At 46.1% G+C, this 19,520-nt stretch overlaps 1 protein-coding gene across 1 annotated transcript; it reads left to right on the forward strand.

Moving 5' to 3' along the window:
• Positions 1-15,935: 15,935 nt before the first annotated feature.
• DYNLL1 (dynein light chain LC8-type 1) lies at positions 15,936-18,380 on the forward strand. Its single transcript, XM_037156188.2, has 3 exons — positions 15,936-16,054; positions 16,274-16,411; positions 17,955-18,380. Exons 2-3 carry the CDS (start codon positions 16,280-16,282, stop codon positions 18,090-18,092), a joined length of 270 nt encoding a protein of 89 aa, XP_037012083.1. The 5' UTR covers positions 15,936-16,054; positions 16,274-16,279; the 3' UTR covers positions 18,093-18,380.
• Positions 18,381-19,520: the final 1,140 nt, after the last annotated feature.

Raw genomic sequence — 19,520 nt, forward strand, 5'->3', positions numbered from 1 at the left:
CGATATCTCTTGATGGAAGTGATTTCTATATTTTTATTGTTATTTATGCTTTTCTGCATTCATCCAATTGTCTGTAATTATCAGGTACTACTTTTTAAATTGAAATAAAACTATAAATTATTTTAAAAATAAAACAGTCAGGACTATCTGTTTTATTCTGGATTATATAAAGTTTCTAGCTGTGAAGCCAAGCAGGAGAGAGCCCTGGTCCAATGTGATTTTGAGTCTAAGTGCACAGCCTTACAGGTGCTTATGTATCCTAAAGGCATCCTAACCTCCACATTTGGGGGGGATATTAACAGCACCTTCTGAGTTCTACCTCTCCTACATTATTGTTGCCAGGAAAGATTAAAAAAAAAAAAAGCTATTGGAGACAATTTGGTATTCTTCCTTGGGAGAGAGATACATGGAATCAGCTAAGTGACCTAATAGGTAGAAGACTGCTTATGAATAGTCATGATTCAGCTTGTATTGTGCACAATCTTGCTGTATGCAGTCACCAAAGGGGTTCATACCTAATTGAGAACATATCATGCCCAGATATGGGGATGTGGCAAGTACAGCTTTCCTGATGAGCAGGAACACAGCTAAATGGCTAGGAGGCATCATAAATGCCTAGGAACCACAAAGGTGGGTTTTGTTCCCATGAGCCCAGGTACTAACCTTTGCAGGTTAGAACACAAATGAAGCCAAAATTATTGCTTCATGCTCAAGGCGCCCAGTCTCTGCTAAGGCCACAGACCCTAGGCAGGGTCTTTTGAGCTTTTGCTCATCTAGTTATTCATCATCATCAAGTGCATGCTCTTTAAGCCCTGTATGCCCTGTATGAGGCCAGTGGTGTGTGTATAGTCACGTTGCTATTCAAACAGTCAATTAGAGCACGTTTGTGATAAGGGTCAGCCTCTGTGAGTCCAGCTAATGCAGTCTTAGAGATTATAAGAAAGGCCTCCAGAAGTATATCTTTAGGTTGAGTTCTGAAAGACCAGCAGGAATTAACCATAGGGAAGCAGGGAAGGGCTTTTCAGGCAAAAAGGACAGCAACAGCATGTATGATTGCCCAGACAGAAGAGAGCGTGGCAGCCTGGGTCAGCTCCCACGGCCCTACAGTTTGGCTAGAGCAAGTTTAAGAAGGGAGAAGGAACTGAGGCTGGGGCTTCAAGGTCTAGGAAACCATTTTATGGAGTTTAGACTCTGCTGAGGGCAGTGAGTAACTATTGAAGGGTTTTAAGGGATTATGTTGGAGTGAGAACTCCGCAGAAGTGATAGGGAAGTAAGGGAGGAGACTGAGAGCAAATTTTACTAGAGGGCAACTGCAGGAGAGTAGAAGAAAGGAGAAGTGAGTGAGCTATGTGACAGTACTGCCATTATGAGAGAACTTAGGGACAAAGGAGAGATGATTGAGAGATCAATGCAGGGAGTATTTCCATTTAATTGCAGTGTAAAGCCCCTCCTGTGACCTCATAGATTACTTTGTTAACTACAATACCCATTAATAGCCCTGATGGTGTGGCTTAGTGGGTTGAGTCCCAATCTTCAAACCAAAGGTCTCAGGATTGATTCCCAGTCAGGGCACATGCCCGAGTTGTAGGGGAGGTCCTTGTTTGGGAGCCTGCGAGAGGCAGCCAATTGATGTTTCCCTCGCACATCCATGTTTCTCTCCCTCTCTTTATTTCCCACTTCCCCTTTCTCTAAAAAATAAATAAAATCTTTTTTAAAAAACCTGCATTATCCATGAATGATTTTAGAGTTGGGTTCTATTTGTTCAGGGAAGATCTACAGTGTGCTCAGATTAGCCTAAAGGTGAGTGTAGGTAAGAACAGGAATAGCCCCAGATGGCCCAAGTACTAGCAGGTTGCACAGTAAAGCAACTTGGGAGTGGCCACTGGGATACTCTAGCTAGGAGACCACTGTAATCGCCCAAGCAAGGGATGCCAGTGACCTGATGCAAGGTGGTAAGAAGTATAGATACTAACAAGATTAGATATCCCAAGAAGGTGAAGTCATAGGACTTGGACAAAGACTGGACTCGGGGGGCAGAGGAAGGAGGGGAAGTCCAGATTGATTCCCAGGTTCCTGGCATGGGGACCCAGGTAGGCAGCGGTAGCATTCTGAGACAAGGAACAAAGCAGATGGAAATGAGCTGCAGGGGATGGATGATGATAAGTTCAGGTACATGTGGAGGACATGAGAAGGGAGAATAAGAAGTGGGAAGGCTCTAGGGTTTACCTGCCCTCTCCACTGAAGACGGAATTCCAGGCGAGTGACCAGGTGGTAGATGGACATTGGAGTTAGAGAAATGGGATGGGACTGTCTCCTTCCTGCAGAGAATAAGAGAGTTCAATGAAATTCATCATTCCTAATGATAAGAATGGCATCAATGGGCTCATCTTCCAAATAAAAAGAAGCCTTTGACTTTGGCAAACTGTTAAGAGTTAATGTATTTCCCACAGCAAGCCATTTACTCCCTGGTAGGGAGTTGGCCAGTGCCCTATTAAAGAAATAATAGAACAATTAACAGTGGAGATAAAACATTCTCTGAACCTGCCCATCTGGTTTTCTTCCTTTCGCTATGACATCAGTCCCCTCTGGCATTCCAGCAAAAGGATTTCTGCTCTGCCAGTCTCAGTCATGACCCTGGCCCTTCGGAGCAGTGGGCAGTGGAGGAAGTGATGGGAGTGGACCATCAGTGGGAAAATGAGTCATCTCGGAGAAACTAGTCCAGCCTGGCAGGGAGAGCTGTGGGCTGGGTCCCCGTGGAACGTGTTCCTGGGCACAGCACCATGAGAGCTTTCTCTCTGTCCTTTGCCACTATATTTGTGAGCTGGGGAAAATAAAACATCTGCTGGAGAGCTACATAATAAAGCACTGCTGTGCAGGGGAGGCAGGGAGCAGCAGCAGCAGCAGCGGCAGAGCTAGGGGGTTTGGAGAGACTTTGGAATGGGGGTGTGGAGAGCTTTCAGGAGGCAAATGCCATGTGTGGGAGGATGAAGAGAGAAGACAGGAAAGATAATGCAAGAAGAGTTGCTGCGTTGTGAATATTATTCCCCTTTGGTGTTTTCTTTAGAGACTGCAGAAAATCTTTAGTATTGTTTTACAAAGTATTCTGGAATATTCAACGGATGGTTTGTTGTTTGTTTGTTCAATGGGGCCAGACAGGCCCAAACCCAAGGGCCTGGTTTAATGTGAGGTTCATATAAAGCAGCATCCTGCGTTTGTAGCGGCTCTTTTTGCCAACCTGCTCTGTTCGGATGGAATATAGCTTGTTGTATCAGGGCTTCCTTTTCTTGGATTCATGGGTTTCGAGGGTCAGTGAACCGCTGCCTAAACAATCAGCTCCTACCCCAACCCTGCAAAGTTGTACAAGTTGTGAAGTTGGATCCAAAGCATTGCCTGTGAGCAGGAAAGTCTTTATTCTGGGAGAATATGCCTGCCGTGTTATCAACAGAACTTCGCACAGTGACAGAAACATTCTATACCTGGGTTCTGTGAGGGTTCTTTGCTGCATGTAGCCGTTAAAACCCTCAAAATGTGGCTTCTGTAACTGAGAAAATGAACTATTAATTGTAATCGATTGATTTTTTTTTTTTTTTTTTTTTTTTTTTAGAGAGAGAGGAAGGAAGGGAGAAAGAGAAGGAGAGAAACATCAATGTGTAGTTGCCTCTCATGTGACCCCCACTGGGGGACTTGGCCTGCAACCCAGGCATGGCAATCGAACCAGCGACCCTCAATCCACTGAGCTACACCAGCCAGGGCTTGTAATCGATTAATTTTAATTAAATAGATAGCTATGACTAAGAGCTACCGTACAGGACAATGCAGTTCAACATTCTCAAAGGTGTGTGAACCACACCCCCGTGCCGTCCCCCACTGAGACTAATCACTTCCCTTTACAGCCCTTTTGTGTTGGCACATAGTAGGTACTTAAAAAACACTATCGATTTCATTAATTAGTACTTAAAGAAGAGTTACTCTACTTTCAGAAAAAGGGAACCGAGGCAGAAAAGGACCAAATGGACTCCTGAAGTTCACCAAGTTTGTGTTCTAAGCCCCAAATTCCTTACGCTCAACCCAGCTCTTCTCCCTAAACGTTTTCCACTCTGTCGCATACCTTGGAAACTTACTTTACAGCAGAGTAAACCAGAAACACAGGCAAATGCTTGAAGGGGTGCAAAGGGATCAATGACAATGCTAATGTTTTATGAAAGAGGATGCCTTGATTTAATAATATCCTAATGTTTTGGGCTCAAGCCAATTTTTTACTAAGCAGATTTTTAATGAACTGTGTTAATATAATTTGGCAGTAATAGCTTAAAAGTAAACATTCCCACCCGGGCTGGTGTGGCTCTGTGGACTGAGTGCCGGCCTGTGAGCCAAAGGGTCGCTAGTTGGATTCCCAGTCAGGGAATCTGCCTGGGTTGCCAGCCAGGTCCCCAGTTGGGGCTGCATGAGAGACAATCACACATTGATGTTTCTCTCCCTCTCTTTCTTTCTCCCTTCCCCTCTGTCTAAAAATAAATAAAATAAGATCTTTTTTTAAAGTAAACAGTTCTTAAAGGTAAAATATATATATATATGAAATATCTGGAGATTTTTTTTAAAGTTAAAAAGAAAGAACAGAGAGCCAGGAAGCTTGTAAGCCACACAGCCTCCGTGCTAACACAAGCACAGCTCCTGAAGTTCCTTCTGTCTGGCTGAGGCTGCTTCTTCCCTTTGGACAGCACATGGGCAGGGCTTCTGTGAATGTCACACTGACAAACATTTCCTGCAGCGAGGCAGCTGGGGACGTTTCTTTTGTTATTGCGTCCTTCTCATGGGCTGCCAGTTTGTCTGTCTACGGCACACTCCTTGATGGGGCCTGCGGGAACCTAGGTTTTTTTTCCCCCCTCATTGAATGCTTCAACTCCAGCTCCAAGAGTACAGGGTTTCTTAACTGGCATCTGGGACTTTGGTGGCTTCCCCACTCTTGCCCACTCAACATTTGTTCATTCATTCAACTTTTATTGAGCTACGGAACGTCTGGCTCGGTGCCAGAGATATAACAGTGCCCAGGACCCTAATTCTGCCCTCACACCTTTCACAAGCAACTCAAAAGACAGTTTCAACAAAGAGAGATACGTGCTACGAGAAATACAGGGTGCTGGAGAATCTCTTATTCAAGACCAGAGTGGAGTGTTCAGGGAAGAATTCCCGGAAGGAGTAACTTCTAAGCCAAGATCTGAAAAATCAGCTCGTGTTAGCTAGGTAAATGAGGAGAGAAGAAAAGCATTCCAGATCAAAGGAAAAGCAAGTACAAAGAAAGCTGGGAGGACAGAGGAAAAAGCTTGGTGCTTTGGGGAAGCTAAATAGCTCAGCACAGTGCTGACATGGCGTGGGAGGGAGGGTGTTCTCACTCTGCAGCCACAAGTGACTTAGGGTGAGATGCCTCCTATCAATCAGAGCCTGGCTGGGCTAGATTATACGTGTAAGTTCAAGTACGTCAGCTGCTCAGTGGAAATCAGTATAAGCTTCCTTTACCATACAAATATTTATTGTACATCCCTGAATAGGATGCTTATAAAGGCGATGAGATGCTCAGGCAGCGGGGGAGGGGAGAGACTGATGGGAGTACAGCCTCACAGTCTCCTAGGGGAGCTGTGAATAGCAAAAGGGTACTTGTTTGGAAGCCAGAAAGAAAGCAGAACAGGACTAAGCAAAAATCCAGTGATCCTGCCCAGGCCTGAGGAAGAAGGGCCACAGAGGATGCTGTGTTAAAAATGCTAGAATGTTTATTAATAATAGCTATGAGTCCACCTAAACCTGGAGAGGACCTCAAGGTCCATCCTGAGAGAGCTCGTTACATGGGAAAACGTGCAGTTCGGAATACCACACAGACGTTAAAGAGACCAAGTCCATGCATATGCAGGCATGAAAGGATCTCCAGACTGTTTCTGGAATACCTACTGTGTGCACTGTGCTACATGCTAGGGACAAAGCAGGGGAGGAGACCAAGTTTCTGGCCCCCTGGAAAGAATCCCATCTCCACCCCTTTATCAGCCCTTCAGAATTTGCCTTCACCAGCCTCTCCTTAACTCCTACTACTCCTCTGCCGCCTTCTCTAGGATCTGCTTTGTCGAAAGCCTGTGCTAGGTCTTTGCAGGGGCTACTTCTTGGAACGCCGGTTTCTCCTCTCTGCCTCTCCAGCCTTTTGCCTGGCCACGCCCTCCTAGGCTTTCAGATCCGGTTTAGTGGAGAGTTGGTGTTCAGTGGTGCCAGGACCTGTGTGACCCAAGGGTAGAACTTTCCTCTTAGTCGAACCTCTGTAGGGCCCAGTTACCCCCTATTGCTCCTTTCATTCCCCCTGTATTTTTGCTGATTTGTCTAAGCACATTCTAGAACATCTTCATCAAGTTCTGTGTGGCATCTTGTTGTCATTGTAACTGGAAAGGTGTTAAATCTATACATTTGCATGGGGAATTTTTTATTCTTGCTATGTTTGGCCTTCCCATCCAGAAGTTTGGCATCGCTTTCCATTTATTCACATATTTTTTCTATTTGTGCCTTATAATTTTTACATTTATTGAAGTCTGTATGTCTATCAGTGTGCTTTGCTTAATGCTCAGTGACTTCCTGTGGCGTCTTTTTAAAAGAGAAAGATTTATTTCTTTTCAGAGAAAAGGGAAAGGAATGAAAAAGAGAGGAAGGAAAACATTGAGTGGTTGCCTCTCATGTGCCCCCAGTTTTACAACTGGGGACCTGGCCTACCACCCAGGCATGTGCCCTGGCTGGGAATCAAACCAGTGACCCTTTGGCTCTCAGGCCAGTGCTCAATCCACTGAGCTACACCAGCCAGGTGTAGCTCTCTTTTTATATCACTTCTGACAGTAAAGGTGTTGTTTTTCTACACCAGTTTCCAAAACCAACTCAGTGTCCAACAATCTCATTCCGGCACCACCCAGAGTTCCTGTAGATGCCCTTGGGTTAAGGGCTTAGTCCCTCCCACAAGACTTACTGTCACTTCAGACACTGGCCACAAATGAGGTTCTTAGTCTGTCCACACTTCCTCCTGGCTAACTACAAATTTGGTGGTTCATATAGACTGCATGTTTATGTGTTTCCCAAAATTCGTATGTTGTCCCAGTTGCCACACTGGCCCTTTGGTCCACTCTCCTCAGTAACCTTTTGATCATGTGAGCCCCCACCTATAGTCTTTTAGGGCCAGTGGTGGCCTCAGGACAGAATCCTGTGTCTTAACTGGTTCACAAGACCCTGAAGGTCTGGCTGCTGCCCACCCCCCTCGGCTTATCTCTCCCATTCCCCCCATCACTTCCTGTAGCCAAGCTGGCCTTCCTTCAGTGATCAACCTTCTCCCAGCCTTCAGGCCCTTGGGCGTGGTATTCCTTTCATCTAAGAAGCTCCATACATTTCTCCTTAGCCTCACTTCCTGTTCCATTAGATTGCTGCTAAAATGTGACTTCCCAGGAAAGCCTTCCCTGCTGTCTAGGCTAGGGCAGAGCCCCATTAACAGCTCTCATTCCAGCCTACCTACTCTGTCACAGTATTTGTCACAGCTGTAATCACATCATCATGTGCATCTTGTACAGTGTCCACCTCCACGTGCAAAAATGTAAACTCAATCAGGACAGGAGCCATGTCTGACTTATTCCTTTCATGTCCCTAGTGCCTAGATTGGGGCCCTATATCAAGTAGGTATTTGATACCTGTTGAAAAAATGAGTGAGTAAGAGGCAAGGCAGGAACTCTCAATGTTTATCGTCTAAGTGGCCAAAGCACTTAAGCAAGAAAAATTAAATAAGCAATGGAGTGTCTCTTAGGTCTCTGCACCTAACACCTAGCTCAGGCCCCGACCCACAGTAAAAATTCAGGAGATGTTACTAGCTGAATAAGCATTCCCTCTTCCATCTGTACGTACTCCTCCCTTGGTGGTGATCTCATCCAGTTTCATGGCTTAAATGTCATCTATAAGCTGATGATTCCCCAGGTTATAGCTCTAGCCTGGACTTTATCTCAGAACTCATATGTCCACATGCATATTTGACACCTCCACTTGGAACGCCTAATAGGCATCTCAAACTTAACGTGGCCAAAACAACTTTATGTTTCTGTTTTGGTCAGCATTCTCCAACCCAATCTGTTCTTCTCATTGCTCAGGCTGCGAATCTTGGAGTCATGTTTGACTCCTCTCTTTTCCTCATACCTTGTATTAAAACATTTTAAAAATTTAAAAATATTTATTTTTACAGAGGAGAAGGAAGGGAGAGAGAGAGAAACATCAATGTGTGGTTGCCTCTTGAGTGCCCCCTACTGGAGACCTGGCCCACAACCCAGGGATGTGCCCTGACTGGGAAGCGAACCAGTGACCCTTTGGTTCACAGGCAACTTATTCCACTGAGCCACACCAGCCAGGGCAAATTTTTTTTTAATTTTTCAAACTTATTTTAGAGAAAGTAAGGAAAGGAGGGAGAGAAACATTGATTTGTTGTTTCACTTATTTATGCATTCATTGGCTAACTCTCGTATGTGCCCCGACAGGGGTTCAAACCCACAAGCCTGGCATATTGGGCCAGTGCTCTAACAAACTGAATTACCTGGCCAGGGCTTCCTTGTATTAAATTAATCAGCAAATCTGTCAGCTTCACTTTCAGAATATACCCAGAATCCAACCACCTCTTTCATCCTACCTCTACTTGGTCCAAGCCTCCATCACCTTTTGTCTGGACACTGCAGTAGCCTCTACCTGGCCTCTCTGCTCCCACTGGCTTCCCTACACTCTGTCCTCTACCTGGTAGCCAGGACATCGAATCTTGACTCAAATGGTACCTTTACAGAGAGGCCTTCTCAGAAAACTCTATTTGAAATAAGACCCCTTGCCTGTCACCCTTGGTCTCTTACTCTGTTTTTATCCATTTTAATGATCAGGGTTTGACATTTTTGCTTGTTATCTTTATTCTCCTGATGAACTACAAGTTCCACGAAGAAGGGACTTTGCCTATTTTGTTCTCTTGTGCATCCCTAATAGAGTTCTGGTCCCCAATTACTACGTGTGGAGAGGGGCAGGGTTTCTTTCACACCAAAAAGCAATTCTCCAGACCCTAGCTGGGTGTGCTACAATTTCAGCTCAATTCTGACACCCAGAGATAGCCTCAGATTACTTAAGGGTTCAGCCCTATAAGACTACCCCACCCCACCCCCTTCAGACTCCAGTCACAAGCTCAGGTTGTTACCTGTACTTCTGACCGAGTGGCTATAAATCAGAGGTTCTCATGACCCCTTCCTCTGGCTTGATTAATTTGCTAGAGCATCTCACAGAACTCAGAGAAACATTTTACTTACTAGATTACTGGTTTATTACAACAGGGTGTAACTCAGGAACAGCCAGATGATAGAGATACACAGGGCAAGGCGTGGGGAGAGGGTGTGGAGCTCCCACGCCCCCTCCAGGCTCCCCTCGTTCCCAACCCCTCCACGTGCTCACTAAGCCAGAAGCTCTCTGAACCCGCCCTTTTGGGGTTTTGAGGAGGCTTCATTACCCAGGCTCGGTTGACTAAAACATTGGCCATTGGTGATCGAACTTGATCTCCAGCCCCTCTCCCCTTCCTGGAAACTAGCCCCCATCCTGAGATGCCTTCCAAAATCACCTTAGTAACACAAGCCCAGTTGTGGTGGGAAGGGGCTGATTAAAAATAGCAACCCTGACTGGTGTAGCTCAGTGGACTGAGCGCGGGCCTGCGAACCAGACAATCGCGGTTCGATTCCCAGTCAGGGCACATACTGGGGTTGCAGGCAGGTTCCCTGCAGGCCAGTTCCCAGCAGGGGACACATAAAAGGCAACCATACATTGATGTTTCTCTCCCTCTCTCCTTCCCTTCCCCTCTAAAGATAAATAAATAAAATCTTTAAAAAAAAATAGCAAGACACCCATTTCACCTTATGACTTTGAAGAGATTTCAGGAACTGAGGACAAGGGACCAAATATGATAAAAGATGCTCCCATTGCTCTTACCACTCAGCAAATTCCAAAGATTTGGGGAGCTGTGAGCTACAAAGTGGGATGAAGACCAAATATGTATTTATTATGATAAATCACAATATCACAATCCTCAGCACCCTGAACAGTTCTCTCTCAAAAATCTCTCAGCAATCATGAATGAAACCCTATGTTCCCAAGAGTCAGGTTTTCTCCCAGTTGGTGAATAAGAATGGAGATGCCAGAAGTCAGATACCAACTACCTGTCTCTTTGGGGCCCTAGAATAATTAAGATTTAACTCAGGCCCACTTTTCATATAATTAAAGGGTGACACAGAGGTCACCTAGTGAGTCAGGAGAGGCTCACTGACTCCTAGAGCAGAGTCAGGTCCTGCCTCTTGGTCCAAGCCAATGGGGGCAGAGGGAGCTTGTTCTGTACTTGTTCTGTAATTGTTGGATCTCCCATCCCTTCCTGTAAGTAGGCCTGCCTGCCTCGTGTTCCTGACGTGACACTGTGACTTTGAGAACCGTGACATTCGGACTTGGTCCAAGTTATTTAGGGCAGTGGTTCTCAACGACCACCCTCCGGGGGACATTTGGTGTTGTCTGAAGACATTTTTAGTTGACAACTGGGCATGATGTACAATTGGCATCTGGTGAACAGAAGGAGGATGCTGTTAAACATCCTCCAATGCACAGGACAGCCCCACACAACAATAAACGTTCTGGTTTGAAATGACAGTGCCAAGGTTGAAAAATCCTGGCTTTGGAAAACATGCTAGCATCATTGACTTTGCCATGTTCTAAGCTCTGCACTGCATGTTTTCCACACACCATCTCAATCACCAGACTGTTCCTGAGAAACAAGGACTATGAACAGTACCCACTGTGTGAGTGAGGAAACTGAAGCTCAGAGGGGTGGACTCACTCATCTAAAGTCACGTACCTCACTAGGGTAGAGCCAAGATGTAGACCCAGGGCTGCCTGGCCCCACCGTTTATACTTTTAGCCTCTGCTCTGGGTTGTCTGCCAACCGAAGGGGCCTACTAGGCCTCTCTGGACGTGCCTGAATTTACCTATCGCCCCCATGGACTGGAGGCTGCGCACTGTGCCTTCAAGGGTATCTGTGCACTCAGGTGAGGCTTGGCTGTTGGCCAAAAGGCAGATTTTCTTCCCCGAGTTGTCCCTGCTTGTCTGGCCTCACTGTCCCCACACTGCAGTACAGTACTTGGCTCCAGAGCTCAGTTCTCCTGCCAGTCCCAGGCCAGCGCCAGTCCTGCTCCCATCGGAGGAAGCTTCTGTTCAGAACAAGGAGCACTCCCCCATAGAGCCCCTCCTCTCTGGGAAGAGGTCTTTGAGTCAGCCCTAGGGGCTGCATCTCACACCTCCTTTCAGGTGAGGGAGGGCTGGAGCTGCTAGGTTGGGGGCAAACTCCTGGTCCAAGACAGGGCTTGAGGTCCCAGGGCAGGGAACAGTGCGCTCCTGGGCTAGTGGCAGGGTTGAGGCGGAACCGGCTGTGATCCTTTCTAGCCTGTTTGCGGGAGGAGACAGCTCCAAGCCCTGCAAGGAGTCCCTCAGCCTGCTTATGAACAATTCCAAAGGGCTTTCTTAAGGCCCTGGAAAAATCTGTTGGCTAACGTATAATGGTAATTTTGTCCAGGAAAGCTCAAGACAGTCAGGGACCAATCCAGGGTCAAGTTTGGGAGGAAGCAATGCTGAATAATTTTGAAATACCCACCCTTTTCTTTTTCCATCCATCCACCCATCCATCCATCTATCCATCATCCATCATCCACTTGACCCAACACATATTTAGGGAGCTCCTGCCAGGGGCCAGGATACTGAGAGCCCCCAGGGGCACACATCATCGCCGTCTTTGTCTGGGAGGTAGGGCAGCCCGGTTTCCATCCACCACGTGGGACAGTGGAGTCAGACCAGAGTTCAAATCCCAGCTCCATCATTTCCTAGCAGTGGGACTTTAGGCAAGGGACTTTACTTTTCTGAACCTCATTTTCCTTATAGAGTTGTGAGACGTCATGAGGTAATGTGCCCCCAAATCCTGGCACATAGTGAGATGTCAATACATAATAGCAAGAGCTACCATTTTTTTTTTTGGCCTTTTGCTAGGTCCTTAGATACATGATTTAATATAATCCTGGCCACCAGCCCATAATGAAGGTATTATCTCCACGAGAAAATCAGGAATCTGCCCCTCTGAGAGGGTAACTAACTTGTAAGAGGTCACACCACTTAGGCTTTTCCCTGGTCTGTCCGATTCCAAGGCCCGTACTCTCAGAAGTTTCGATGCCCTCTAATTTTGATTTCCTGTGGGTAGAAGATGTGTGTTTTCTGGTGCAGAGCAGCTGGGAGTGGAACAGAGTGAGCTGCCCAGACGTGATGCTACGGAGCCTCAGATGGGCCAGTTCAGCTGGACCTAATGAAGGGATCTTACATCCATTCCAGGAGTGCGGTTTATTTGAGATTAATTAGCCTTTATCCTTCTTGGGTTTTGAACCCTTAGTGCATCTGGTAGAAGCTATGGTTCCTCTCCCTGGGAAAATGCCTGGAGGTACACTTTGCACATGGATTCCAGGGGGCTTGTGGAACCTTTGGAATCCATCTGTGGCCCCCCTTTAAGAGCCCTCCGAAGGGCAGCACTTCCCAAATGTGGGACACATATCACTAGTGGTGTCTGAGATCAGTTTAACAATATGAGAACAAAATGTTTTATATTCTCGTATTTATATTTTAGAGTTTCGCCCTGGCTGGTGTAGCTCAGTGGATTGAGCGTGGGCCTGCGAACCAGAGTTACCTTCTGTTTATGACAACTGAGACTGGTTCTCTATTTATGGTGATGACATAAATTTGCCTTTAAAACTACACTTATTTTACAAAGTAGGGGGAGTTTAATGAAAGAAAAACATTGAATCAATACTAGTAGAGGCAGGGTGCAGGTGTGGCAAAAATCATGAGAATGATTTAGAAAATTCTCTGGGGGTTCTACTCGGTGGACTCATGCTGGGGCTCATCTGAACCTCCTGAGGGCTCTGGAAGTGACCTATTCTGAGGCTCCCTAAATCTGATCAACCGAGGATGCTGTTGAGTCTCCACTTCCTCCCCTTGCTCTGGGATCCCTCTAGTGCCTGTGATGAGCTGAATCCTCCCTGCTGCCTGTCAGAACTACACCAGAGGCAGTTTTCATGCAGCACTTACTGCAGGCATGTTGGTGCCACATCAGTTCATTTATTCGCCATTGGTTTAGCAAACAACATGTGCCAAGTGGCAAACACAGGCTGTGCTCCACTGACTCCCAGAAAACATGAAATCCCCAGTGAATTTCATGGGAATTTCATCAGTCTGATCCGATGGGAAGAGCACAAATTTGGAGTCAGACCTGGATCTTATCGATCTGGCTCCATACCTCACTGAGTAATCAAGGGCAGGTCCCTTCCCCTCTGTGGTTTTTTCCAACACCACTTCTGATACTAAGTGTTTTTTTTTTCCCTCTCCCTAACACCAAATACTTATTTTTCTTTTTAAAAAGATTTTATTTATTCACCTTTAGAGGGGAAGGGAAGGAGAGAGGGAGAGAAACATCAATGTATGGTTGCCTCTCATGTGTCCCCTGCTGGGAACTGGCCTGCAACCCAGGCATGTGCCCTGACTGGGAATCAAACCGCAATCCTTTGGTTTGCAAGCCCGCGCTCAATCCACTGCGCTATGCCAGCCAGGCCCAAATACTTATTTTTCAACCAATTCTCCAACATCAGCTGGGTGTCCAACAATTCAATTCAATTCAATTCTGATACTGACTTCCAGAGTTATGGCAGACCCCACAGGCTAAGGGTTCAGTCCCACAAGACTGTCCACACTTCTGATGCAAAAGGGGTTCCCAGCTACCCTCACTTCATCCAGCTGACTACAAATTTGGGGGTTCCCACAACATCCTTAGGCTCGATAATTCTCTAGAATGACTCACAGGACAATATTCTACCTACTAGTACAGATTTATTATAAAGGATACAACTCAGTAGCAGCCAAGTGGAAGAGATACAAGGCATTGAAGGTGGGGGTGGGACCCAGTGCCCTCTCTGGATGCGGGTGTGCCGCCCTCACAGCACCTCGTGGCAAGCAGACAACTATGCCAGGAGGGAGACGGGAGGAAGGGGTCCCAGGCACAGCTGTTGTGAGGAATAACTGAATGAATGCAAAATACTTGGTGGTAAGCAACCACTCAATAAACAGCTGCTATTCTTACTACCTCATCCACTGTACTCTCAGCATATGTCTATGTGCATGTGTGTATGAAAAGTAAAGGGCCCCAAGAGAAATTCCAAGTTCTTGTGTCATCGTTAGATTCCACACCTCAGATTCACACACCCGAGTCATGTAGAAGTGCTAACGCAACCTCGCTCCCAACTTCTTCCTCAGGAGTGACCCTGTATAGAACTATTTTTTAATTCCTCAAACCCATATTCTGAGTATTGGAAACATGGACCTTGGAAAAGCCTCTCAAATTCTTAATTTAATTGATATACATATATTGTACCTGAGGTTCTCATTATTCCCACTTCTTTCTCTTTGGAGTTGTGTGCCTCCGGTCAAATTGCAAAGGGGCTCTGGGTTCTTGAGAGTAGATAGATGGTCAAGAAGAAAAGTGCAGGAGTGTAAACAGGAAGCTCTGGTTAGGTGATTAACCCGATGACTTTATGGAAATTCAAAAACACATTATAGGCATCTAAGGGTTGGTTAAAAACCTTGCTGTGACCCTCGGGACAGTTCCATAAACTGGTAGTTATTAATAAGATTCACTGATTCCTATATGCCACATGATGTTGAGAGCTTCAAAGGCATTACTTTATTTAATACTCCCAACATGCTTATGATGTATTTCCTGTTATAATTACCTCCCTTTTACAGGTAAGGAAATGAAATTTAAATGAGAGTGCAGGGATTTAAATCCAGAGCCGACCCTGCTCCCTAACCTCCCAAGACCTTGCTTTTTTAACCACTTAGTGGTTAGGGTAGCCTCTCTATACCAGAGGAAGTATCTCTGAGGGATGCCTTTCTAATCATTAGGGCACCTCAGCCTTAGAGATAAATCCTCAACCAAGAAACTCCCACACAGGAAAGACTGCTTCATCGGAGCAAGATGCCGCACCCTGGGTACACACACCCAAATCCGCCCAAGCGTGCCCCCCCCCCCTTTAAAGGAGGTCTGAATTGCCCAGCAGGAAGACCCAATTCTGAGGGGGGGGGGTAATTCCTTAATTCATAAGGAAACCCTCTTATTCCTAAGGAATCTCTCTCTGATATTTCTAAGGAGGACAGGCTACATAACTTGCGGGACCCAAAGCAAAAACAACAACAACGACAACAAAAAACACCCAAAACAAACCAAACCAAAACAAAAAACTGAGGTCCCTTGCAAAAAAATTAAAAAATAATCCAAGAATGAGGCAGTAGAGCATTAAATCAAGCCGAGATTCCCTCTTCTGCCACTGCACTAGTCTGTTTGCCTGGGCAACTGACCAGGCTTTAGAGATTCCCTTTCAGTGAAGCGACTGGCCTACTCAGTCAGAATCCGTATATCCTTCCGACCTGGGGTAAACCCGACTGTCTATCATTCGAGAACAAATCTTGGGACAATGTCGGTGAATTTGGAATTACTTTCCTGGCTTGCGCAGAACCTTCCCTCGCATCCCTCTAGCCGTTCGGTGTTCTAGATAGCGCGCCCCAACTCCTCCTTCGTGGTGTGTGGGCCTCACGGCGTGCTGCCCATCACCGGGGCAACCGACGCCACGAGCAGTGCATTGTGGTCTGCAACAAAATGCAGGAGAAAGATCCTGCGGGAACCATTGAGCCCATGGACCAATGGGAGAGCCCAAGGGGTTGCATCAAGCCAGTAGGAATGTTCTGTGAGGGCGGGCCTTCAGGAGCAGGGCGGGGCCTAGGCACTAGGCGGCGGTGCCTGGTGTGGTGCTCCTTAGATGCGCCACTGCTTCAGTAGCGACGGCTTCTCCTGCCAGGTGTGAGCTTCGCCAGCCCCTCCCCCAGGAGACCGTGGCAATTGGCCAGCATCACCTCCTCTGTGAGAATCTTAGGGCTCCGGGGGACTTTGCTACCGTGTTTTGTCCCTTACCAGAGTTCTCCCGCGGTTAGGTCTGTGTGGACCACGCTCCCTGAGAAGTGGTCTGGGGGGCGTCATCCCGGGACAGCGGGGAACGGGCAAGGGATAGGTGTCGTTTTGCAGACACATTCCGCACCCCAACTCCTCACCCTTTGTCTTGCCCCCCCCCCCGCCCTCCAGGTAACCATGTGCGACCGAAAGGCGGTGATCAAAAATGCCGATATGTCGGAGGAGATGCAACAGGACTCCGTGGAATGTGCTACTCAGGCGTTGGAGAAATATAACATAGAGAAGGATATTGCGGCGCATATTAAGAAGGTAAAGATGGGGCGCTGGCGGGGGGCTGAGGCTGATGCCTTTCAGCGGGAACAAGTCACAACTTAGTTTCCTCTCCAGGATTATGCATCCCTAAAGCGCCTAGTAGAGATCCTGGAGGGCACGCAGGGCAGCTCGTGTGTAGAGGTTTCCAGAAACAACGCAAGTGAATTTTGCGCTCCTCTTGGGAAGACCAGGATCTCGGTGCCCCAAGTTTTTTTTTTTTTTTTTTTAATTTATTACCCAGCTCTGACGGAGAAAGCGCCACCTAGCAACGGTTTCCAGGATCGGGGAGCAGCGGTTCCCCGTTCCTGCACGATTCCTGCGCCGAAGATCCATCTGGGTGTTCGGGAGGGAGGAGTGCGTGGGTGTTTCCAGCCAGGCCAGAGGGAGATCTTGCCAGCCTTCCAGTGGGGAGTTTAGCCGCCAGTTGAGAGAAAGTAGGTGGTAGTGGTAGTTGGGGTGCTAGGATGGGGCTTGGTAAATGACAATCTGTAGACAGCTGTCAGAACTGCCAGCTGCCCCAGCTATGTTTTCTGGAAAGGAAGGAAGCTGGCAGCCTAAGTCGTGAGAGGGTTGCAGTTGAGAACGGGAAGATGAAAGACTTTAGGTGAAATAGAAAGAAATACCTTTTTTTTGACAAACGCAGCAGTGCATTCCTATAGCTTATAAGAATGTTCTTCTTGATCTAAAAGAGGTTAATGCTGCATACAATATAAGAGGAGCCAAATCACAGACTTGAATAATTTTATAGATAAGGATTAGTTGTGGCCCCTATATAAAGTAACCTAGTGAAGAAATTAACATGGGCATTCTAGTTAGTCCCTGAGCTTCTGGGAGAGGGGAAAATAGTGTTCCTGCAGAATATCAGCCTTAAGATAGATGTGAAAAGGAAGGCTATTTAAATGGTAATTAAGGATAAAATTTGACCAGGTGGCTGTTAGATTCTGCTCCCCACATTCTTTTTATAGGAGCACTGGAGTGCCAAGTGTCTTGTCTCCTTAAATTAAAATTTTGATCCACAGTGGTCTATATGCTAATTGAGACTTTGTCCTTGTTGAAGTCTTTTGTTATCAAGGATACTGGAGTGCAGTCAAGGAATGAACTATAATGGGGTACTCTGGGCTAAAATCCGTTTTCTGGGATTTGGGGGGTGCATGACTGACATACAGTAGGAGGACTATTCAGTTCTGTTTACACACGAGAACAAGATAAACTAGAATTGTTGATGTCACCTACCAGTGAATATTACAGAAGTTATGAAGGTGGAATTACCACGGTAACAAAGTGCCCAGTCTTTGAGGCTGCCCTTTCTGCTTTTTACATCTCAGCCGGTTCCCAGCTTAGCTCAGACTGCAAGTATGTTTGCATTAATGCACTATGTAGGCGACTTGGAGCTGGGGAACATTCTTTCATTCTAAGAATCTGCAGATGCTAACGTTCCTCATTTTTACCCCTGCAAGCTCTGCCTATCCAGGAGGCAAACTCTGACTTCTGGTTTACCACTAAAATTCTAGTGTTCTTTTTCTCTTCCTTCCCCCACTAGGAATTTGACAAGAAGTACAACCCCACATGGCACTGCATCGTGGGGAGGAACTTCGGTAGTTACGTGACACATGAAACCAAACACTTCATCTACTTCTACCTGGGCCAAGTGGCCATTCTTCTGTTCAAATCTGGTTAAAGTGAACTGCACCACACCCCCAGTGATCCATCCAAAAACGAGGATTGCAGCCTAAATTCCAAATACCAGAGACTGAAATCTTCAGCCTTGCCTAAAGGAACACCTTGATCTTGAACCTTTATCATGTTGTTTTGTACAGGGCATTCTCTGTACTCATTTGTTGTGGTTATAAAACAATTAGCAAAACAGCTTACATTTGTATTTATTTTCTATTCCATACCTCTCTGCTCCATGTTCTTCCTCCTCAAAATCCATTCCTTTCCCCCCCAAATAAATCTGTTGAAGAACTTTGTGTTAGTTATAATTTGTTCAACTAATCTCTAGCTTAAGGTGGTCCATAGCCATTTAGGTTAGTGGGTCCCTGAAGTAAGCTTCTGTGGGCTATGGTACACTAACCTATTCAGTGCTCTCAAGTCTCATTCTCAACCCATCTGCAACTGTCATGCATGGCAGAAGAAAACTCAGAAGTGCATGGCAGAGAAATTTCTGGATTTCTAAATCCTTATACCTAAACTAATAAATGCTGTCCTTAAGTGCTCATTAAAAAATGTTGCTATAGAATGTTCTGGGCCTTAGGCCTCAAGTGGTTGTGGTGATGAATGTGTCACAGAACTCCTTTAGATAAGCTGTCTATGGCTGTGGAATGGAAATACGCTAAGCTGGGCTAATGAGAAATTTGGTCTCTCCCGGCTATCCCCACTCCCTTTCCAGGCCCCAAAAGGATACTGCAAAGATGAAAGGTGGTTTTAAAAGGAGAAATGAGCAGCAGCCCTCCATGTGACTCTTACAGAAGTCTTTGCAGGAATTTAAATGTGTGAACCTGCTGTGCTGTGCTTTAGCTGCAGTCAGAAACCCAATGAACAAATGTGAGCTGAGGTTGTCATTAAGAGACCCAATTAAAGCTGGTTAGTCTTCATTAAAGGTTTCCTGCTATCAGTTTTAGGAAGACAAGTCTTTTAAGACAAGCAAATACAGCAGACTCGTCTTACAGGTAGAAAGGAAATGAGAGGCTGAAACCATCCACAACCATCTTGGGAAGTTGTAAGAGGGCCAGGCTTCCTAGTTACCCTATGCTCAGTATTCACGTGAAGTATGGATTTTTGTTTTAGCTCTTGGACTTCTGAGCTACAATTAGGATTTCTGAACAGCCAGATTATTGCTACCTAGAAGGGATGATAGACTTGAATTGATAGGTGATGCTCCATCTTAAGAGCAGCATTAGATCTGTAACATCCTTGGAAGATTTTGTTTTTCTTTACTGGTACTTGGGGTTTTAGGAGTCCTAGTGAAGTTGAGCTATTTTAGGACCAGGAACATTTTCAATCTGTTCATGTAAATACCAGCAGCTGGACATTGGGGGTTCTGACTTGATTAGGCCCTTATCTGCTGCCAGGAAGTGGCAGCTTTTAATTTATTTTTTGATTCAAA

This window comes from Artibeus jamaicensis, unplaced genomic scaffold, assembly GCF_021234435.1.
Source record: "Artibeus jamaicensis isolate MK-2021 breed Jamaican fruit bat unplaced genomic scaffold, CSHL_Jam_final contig_525, whole genome shotgun sequence".
NCBI classification, from domain to species: Eukaryota; Metazoa; Chordata; class Mammalia; order Chiroptera; family Phyllostomidae; genus Artibeus; species Artibeus jamaicensis.

Excerpts from the sequence above, each read along its gene's own strand:
- DYNLL1 (XM_037156188.2), top strand. The coding sequence starts at position 16,280 with ATGTGCGACCGAAAGGCGGTGATCAAAAATGCCGATATGTCGGAGGAG. Across the intron at positions 16,412-17,954 it reads TTGCGGCGCATATTAAGAAG|GAATTTGACAAGAAGTACAA; the intron begins GTAAAGATGGGG and ends TTCCCCCACTAG.